We start from the raw sequence: 7708 nt of genomic DNA on the forward strand, positions 1-7708 counted from the left end.
CAGTGTTATTAATATTCCAGAGTCCAGAACTAATCTTTTATTTCTTTTCCCTTTAGTTCCCTGCTGAAAAAAACAGCATATGCTGTTTATCCTGCAAAGTTGCAGTCTTTTTTATTTCTTTTTTGTTTGCAAGTTCCAGTTATTTAGTTACCTTGCCCTGTCTTCAGCACAACCATCTGCCTGAGGAAAACAGGTTTAAGAACTGTTGAGGATGTGACAGCAGTCGCCCTCAGCTGTTTCCCATCTGCCCTTCTGTTTAGACTGTTTCATGCCTCACCTACATTCGAAAACACCAGCATGTGTAGGCGTATGCCAAATTGATTGACCTCATGCCAGAGAGCTTGATAGGTTACAAGTTACTGGTGCCCTAAATGACCAAAATCCACATTAGAACACAGCCGGAAGTTATTACAAGTGCTCGACGCTGTTTTAAAAGGAGTTTTGAGCAGGACCTCTCTGGAAAACAGGCCTCCGCCACAAAACATGAACATTCCATGCACACGTCTGTGGTTCCCTGGCGGCATGGCACCGAAAAAGCGCCTTCGTCCCTGGGTGGGCTCGAACCACCAACCTTTCGGTTAACAGCCGAACGCGCTAACCGATTGCGCCACAGAGACCGCCGGCAAGCCAGCCAGTATCGCGCTGCTTTACACGCTGGAACCTGAGAAGCTGTTGGGAAGAGAGATAGAGGCAATAGATACGCCCAACGTGGGGCTCGAACCCACGACCCTGAGATTAAGAGTCTCATGCTCTACCGACTGAGCTAGCCGGGCGGGTGTGGTTTTTGACTGTGGGCTAAATTACCTGCGTGGAGCGAAGGCTCACATTTCACAGAGGAAAATCTTGTGCGGGCAAAGTCAGGGTTAAGCCTAGGCTTACAGTTTACTTTGTTTGTTTCAGCCATATCTGTTGCCGGGGGATACAATTTGACCCAGTAGAGCAGGCCAATAATATGCACAAACAAAACCAGGATTTAAAGTTCTGTTTGGGTCTGTAGAGTGAGAGAGTGAAGGCAAACTCCTCCAAATTTCCAAAGGCAAAAGTGAGCCATACAGCAAAGAGTTGGAGGACCCAACTCTTAAGAGTCTCATTTCCCTTTAGTTCCCTGCTGAAAAAAACCGCATATGCTGGTTAAGGTAGGTTTTGGAGCTGGTATGCTGGTTTGAGCTGGTTTATGCTGGTCCTATGCTGGTTTTATGCTGGTCCTATGCTGGTCCTAAACTGGTCCAGGACCAGCATAGGACCAGCATGGACCAGCATAGGACCAGCTCAGGACCAGCATGAACCAGCTTAGGACCAGCATAGGACCAGCATGGACCAGCATAAACCAGCATACCAGCTCCAAAACCTACCTTAACCAGCATATGCTGTTTTTTTCAGCAGGGTTTCCCTGCAAAGTTGCAGTCTTTTTTATTTCTTTTTTGTTTGCAAGTTCCAGTTATTTAGTTACCTTGCTCTGTCTTCAGCACAACCATCTGCCTGAGGAAAACAGGTTTAAGAACAGTTGAGGATGTACCTGTTTTCCTCCGGAGTTGCTTCCAGCAGTCGCCCTCAGCTGTTTCCCGTCTGCCCTTCTGTTTAGACTGTTTCATGCCTTACCTATCCTCGCCCTGTCTGTTGTGTTAATAAACCCTGTTACTGTTCATGCTGCGTTTGGGTCCTCTCTCACAGATCCTGACAGCGACGTCCCGCTGTAACTTGACCTGCGCGTGGCGCTGTTGGACAGTAATACTGTATAAAAACATAATTTTTTACACTTTTTAATGTTACATTTTGTAATATTTGTTTTATTTTTGTAATATCAATTATTTTCTTATCCAGTTTTTTTGAGGAGACACTGCTTCCCTTGCCTCCTCAGAGGAAACAACCCTGATATATGTCAGTGGCGAGCGGTGACTTTTTAAACCGGGTATGCTGGGTGGTGCGTCATGTAAAAAAATGTGGCCGATGCAGTTACGTTGAATGGGTTTTTAGCTAATATGCGAGACGCTCACGTTCTGTGTTAGTTTACTCATTTGCTTGCTCATGACAAATAGCAACACAGCGAAAAGTATTTCTAATATGTTGGACCTTTTATTGAGAGTAGCTCATATTTACCTGTTTAGACGTGCCTTCACAAACACCTGTAAGAGCTTTTGTGATGTTTGAGTTGACGGAGGCGCAACATGCGAAAAGTGCGTTTGCAAAATATGCTGTATTTTTGTATTCCGCTAGGTGCCGCTAGTGTCACACAAACAACATACTTCACTTTTAAACGTATCAGTTTAGGACACCGATCTAAATCAGACATGACAAAAAAAAACAACATGGCGTCAATTTAAATGTATGCCAGAAGTATTTTTTAAATTAATAATTAGAAAAAACAGAAAAGCGTAGCGCCAGACCACAGTCCAAATAAATACTTATACATACAGTTTCTGGTGGTGCGTAGATCCAAAGATAACTCCAAGATAAAAAAAAAATGAAAGATCCGTACACGAGAAAGAAGTCAAAAAAGCTCCAACGAATTTATTATCCAGAGGCCACAAAAAGTGCAAAAACTGCAAGTGAAGAGTCCAAAACGTTTTCGGGATCAACCCTTCATCAGTGTCATGGCATAATGACATGGCATAGGGATAGGACCCGGGAAGAAATCATGTTCATGGATGCGATTATTAACGTTACTGTAGTATGAAGCAGAGCAGGGCCAAGTGCTGTGGGAGCTGAACCAGGCTGCTGGAGCGATTGCGCAATGCCTCACGAGCAGCGGAACTTTTATTATGCCACAGTCGCCGGCGCTGCTTCCGCTTTTCTGGTCATGAGTCAACGCAGCTCTGTTTATCATATTAGATAAATACGAGTGTGTTGAAAATGTCATAACGTTACTCTGTGCGTTCACTCGGCGGCTGCTGTGAGACACTTGTTGCACACTGCAGTAAGCTAGATCGATTTTAGAATATCATATTAAATGCTGGATGGCTTGTATTGATAAATGGCATGCAATTAATTTTAAAACGTATTGTATGATGGAGAAAATTCTGTATTACTGTTACTAAAAATAAAGCTGCATCTGATTATGCTATGCTAGCTACTTCACAAAATAGTGTTTTTCTCTGAGGTAAAGCATGGTACTCACAAAAAAAAAAAAAAAAATCAAGAAAATTAGATTTAAACAATAAGACTAAACGTGTTGAGCTATATAAAAACAATTAGTTTTCTTTCTATAAATATATCAAAACAGTTGTTCCCTTGTCTATTACAACATATAAATATTAAAGCGTCTTTGGTGTTTCCGTGATTTCTACAAAATAAAACCAGAAACTGAGGGTAATGCAGGTATGATGCAATTGACAGGCGACTCCTCACACGTCCCGGAGCCTTGGTTAAAATTGCAATTTTCTCACGATTTACAAATAGTTGCAAACATTTAGGATATTGTAAGAACTCAAGTGAACAAAATGTATAACACTGGCGTAGTGGTTTTTGGATATTTTACTGCAAAATTCTTACATATTGCATCTTTTTAATGTTTAACAGTTTGCGAATGACTCATAATTGTATCCTAATTTAGTTACTTGGTGTTTGGTAACAAAGGGCCTACTTTGCATCAGCAACACTGACTCAATGATAAACAAGTCATTCATAAGAAGACAACTGATGGCACCTGTATTCATAGAAACTAGTTTCTAACTAATGAATCATTTGATTGTTAATCATAAATATAGGGGGTTGCTGCTTGGTATAATTGTTTTCAAGAACATTACGTAAATTGGTAAACTATTTAGCCTAGGCTACTAAAACGAACACCAAAACTTAACATGAACTGTTATAGCAATTTATGCAAAAAAATTATTTTGTGCCTTGGCCACCTTCCATATTAATCAATTTTCTGTTCTGATCTTTTGGCAAACTACTGAGTAGGCACCAATCATCATGTAGACTTACAAAGTATTTTACAGTATTTTAAAACTACAAAAATACAAAACAAAGTATTTTGATACAAAATATGAAGCCATTTTCATCAAAAACAAATTACAAAATACTATCTTATATTTGAAATATGGGTAACACTTTACAATAACGTTCATTAGTTAAACATTAGTTAATGTATTAACTAACATGAACTAACCATGAGCGATACATTTGTTACTGTATTTAATAATCTTCGTTAATGTTAGTTAACTGTAATGAAAATACAGTTGTTCATTGTTTATGTTAGTTCACAGTGCATTAACTGATGTTAACAAGATTTTAATAATGTATTAGTAAATGTTGAAATTAACATTAACAAAGATTAATAAATGCTGTATAAGTGCAGTTCATTATTAGTTCACGTTAACTAATGTAGTTAACTAATGTTAACTAATGAACCTTATTGTAAAGTGTTACCAAAATATGTATTTGAAAAACATGTATCATGCTACTCATTCCTGCTTGTGCGAGTTGTCTGATGCCCCCGTTGTTAGTAGTTGCATAGCGTGTTTGTTATTTTGGGGAAGCAATGAAGGGAGAGGTGTGTTGCTTTTGGGTAGGATGTGTTTGTTTGGGCATCGATTTTAAATATCAACAGTGTTTCTCAGGAATTGCTTACCGCACCTTTAAGTCTTCAACATAGTATGAAAAAACAGGCAGACATGTAGAGAGAAAGTTTGAGACAGTGTTTAGCTCTTGCAACCCACAGCTGGAACCAGCTCCAGATGTTATAAGGGGAGCCCCAAAAGTAGCCATATTCAGGTCCAGATTGAAAACATGTTTACCTGTGCATTCATGCACAAAAGATGAGTCAAATAATGTAGTGCAATGTTTACATTCAGTTGATGTCCTGCATATTTTCTGGTGTCATTTTAAACTGCTGAGCTATTTATAACTCTTTCCACAAAAAAACTTCTCAGGTGAATCTGTAAGTGTGATAGCAAAAGAAATGTATTACACTGAACAAAAGTGCCTTCCTCCAGAGAATTTGTCCATTTTGTAAACCACTTACCACATTCATAACACTATAATTTCTTTACAGAATGAGTTTGCAAATGACGTTTCAAATCTCTTTGATATGTGAAACTCTTCTCGCACTGAAGACATGTGAAAGGCTTCTCTCCAGTATGAAGCCTCAAGTGAGTATGAAGGTTTCCTTTAACAGTGAAACTCTTTCCACACTGAGGACAGGTAAAAGGTTTCTCTCCAGTGTGAACTCTTAAGTGAACGTCGAGGTTTGATTTGTTTATGCAAGTCTTTCCACAGTGATGGCACATGAAAGGCTTCTCTCCGATGTGAGTTTTTACATGCTTCTTAAGGCGTTTCCTGTCTGTGAAATTCCTTCCACACTGATCACATTTAAAGCAGTTCTCTCTTGAGTGAATCTTTATGTGCTTATTGAGGGTTATTTTACATCTGAAACTACTTCCACACTGACCACATATGAACGGTCTCTCTCCAGTGTGAATTCTCATGTGAGTTCTAAGACTTTCTTTTCGTGAGAAGCTCTTTCCACACTGTTGGCAAATGAAAGTGCTCTCTCCAGGGTGGCTTCTGATGTGGGCATTAAGATTTCCTTTATGTCTGAAACTCTTTCCACACTGAGTGCAGGAGAAAGGCTTCTCTCCAGTGTGAATTCTCATGTGGATTTCAAGGCTTCCTTTTTGAGTAAAACTTTTTCCACACTGTTGGCAGATGTAAGGGCTCTCTCTAGTGTGAACCCTCATGTGGACTTTAAGGCTTTCACTTTGACAGAAACTCTTTCCACAATGCTGGCAGATAAAATTACTTCTAGTTTCTTTATTTTCAGTTTGTGAGCAAATAGATTTTTCTCCAGTTATGAAATTCTCACACTGATCTTTCTCTTCCATTTCATTCAGTTCTTGATTCTCCTCTTTCACTGCCATCAGGTCTAAGGCAAAAAAAAGACAAATACATTTTAACCCTAGTTTAATGGCACAAAGCAACAGACATAAAAAAATTAGACATATAAAGCATCAAAACCAACAACATACAACTAGGTTCTATACCAACTTATCTTCTGAAAGAGGTGTTACATGTAATCTCAGAACATATTCTCAATTACTGGTTATTTATAGACTGATCCCACATTTCACATTTACGTCTAAAATATTAGAAAAAAACTGTTCAGTTTTGCAGAGAAACATTATTTGTTAAGAAATTCAGTTACGATTTCATAGTATAGGTGTGCTTATGAATCATCTGATTCTGGCATCAGATCGTGGCTACTTAGTAGGTTGCCTAAGTAGTGAACATCCATCGATGCATGGCCAATCTGGTAGTTGGAAAACACGTGCAACCTGAAGTTTTAATGCGATTAGGTTTAGTTGATAAGGTTCACTGCAAAAAATGCTTTTCTTAGTATTTTTGTCTTGTTTCCAATCCAAATATCTAAAAAATTCTTAAATCCAGACTGGATAATTTTACTGGATAAGTAAAATGACATAAGATATTTTTTTCTTGTTTTCTGGGGGGAAAAAACTCACTTCATTTTGAATTTTGCTTACAACAAGCAAAATTATCTGCCAATAGGGTAGGAAAAATAACTTTGTTGCTGTTTGAAACCTTGTTTCTTGTTTCGGTCCCAAACAGAAACAATATTATTTACACCAATGTGGAAGTAGGATCTTCTTAGGTTCACATGAAGGCAGCATTAGTATTTGTCTGGTCATGTGATCTCAACATGTCTGTCCACATGAGGCGACCATAACATTCTTCAAAAATATCATTCATTTCTGTAGAGGTGAACATTTTTTAAAAAGGATCAAATGATAAATGATCAAATGAGTTTTTAAGAATGAAACCAACCTGTTTGTTCCTCAGTATATTCACATTTTACTCTGAATGCTTCTTCAATCTTCATGTCTTCACTCTCCTCTTTAATAAACGGCATCTTGATAATAGTGCTTTATGTGGATCTCAGCTGCTTCACCTGTTTTTCTGTGTTTGGACACTGTCATGTTTAAGATGAGAATAATTAAAGAAAGAGGATATAACAATAATGGTGTCTCAATCAACTCTCTAGTTCAGTAGTCAGTGCACTGGCAAGGCAGTCAGTCAGAGTGAGAATTAATGGCCTTAACTGATCTGATTAGCCAAAAAACAAAAACACTCAGAACTAGCACTACAAATTAAATAAACACGAATACACTTTATATTTAATTACAATTTAGTATTTAATGATTTGTAGATTATAATTAATATATTACACTTTCATATATTTATTTGCAGTTGGTTTGTTAAACTTGTCATTACATGTTTGTGTCTTCGTTGCATTTACACCGTTTTGATCAGCAGGTCTCGTCAGCGCGAAGTGATTCGAGCGATTCGGATCAGTGAATCATTTTGCGGAGCTTTTAATTCAGTTGACTCGGAGTTTTGAAAAGCTCCATCATACTTGCCAGTGAATGAATTCGTATTTACGATAAACCGATTCACGAGATAGGGAGCGAAATGAGAAGCACCTTTTCTGTGTGGGATGCGCTTTACTCACAAAAATGAATGTTAATAGATGTTAAATAAAACACCACAATGTTACATTAAATAATAAAAATAATTTTACATCGCATGTAGAACTATAAAATAGACATCGATTTTAAACACATTAAATGCTTAACACAAACCTTTCTTAAGCCGAATCATAACAGAGCAGGAGCGCGACGCACCCTTATGATGTCGTATCACCACACCAAAATAAAAGTCCTGTTCACACCGATGTTGTCTAAAATTATAAAAG

General features: G+C 38.1%; 1 protein-coding gene and 2 non-coding genes across 4 annotated transcripts in view; all 3 read right to left on the minus strand.

Annotated features, from left to right (window-relative positions):
• Positions 1 to 543: 543 nt before the first annotated feature.
• On the minus strand, positions 544 to 617 carry trnan-guu (transfer RNA asparagine (anticodon GUU)). The gene has a single exon. It is a non-coding gene; the product is annotated as a tRNA-Asn (tRNA).
• An 83-nt stretch (positions 618 to 700) lies between these two features.
• On the minus strand, positions 701 to 773 carry trnak-cuu (transfer RNA lysine (anticodon CUU)). Its single transcript has one exon. It is a non-coding gene; the product is annotated as a tRNA-Lys (tRNA).
• Positions 774 to 3456: 2683 nt separating this feature from the next.
• Positions 3457 to 7708, minus strand: part of LOC127510588 (gastrula zinc finger protein XlCGF8.2DB-like) — a 445238-nt gene continuing 440986 nt past the window's right edge. Inside the window, exons 1-3 of one of the 2 annotated variants that reach the window (XM_051890274.1) lie at positions 7596 to 7658; positions 6781 to 6925; positions 3457 to 5863 (exon numbers count right to left, since the gene is read on the minus strand). In XM_051890274.1, coding sequence (XP_051746234.1) covers positions 4977 to 5863; positions 6781 to 6865 — 972 coding nt within the window. In that variant the 5' untranslated portion in view covers positions 6866 to 6925; positions 7596 to 7658 and the 3' untranslated portion in view covers positions 3457 to 4976. Of the gene's footprint in view, positions 5864 to 6780; positions 6926 to 7595; positions 7659 to 7708 lie in introns of those variants that run through there. The other variant, XM_051890275.1, reaches the window with a different exon arrangement.

Source organism: Ctenopharyngodon idella, chromosome 4, assembly GCF_019924925.1.
Source record: "Ctenopharyngodon idella isolate HZGC_01 chromosome 4, HZGC01, whole genome shotgun sequence".
Lineage (NCBI taxonomy): Eukaryota > Metazoa > Chordata > Actinopteri > Cypriniformes > Xenocyprididae > Ctenopharyngodon > Ctenopharyngodon idella.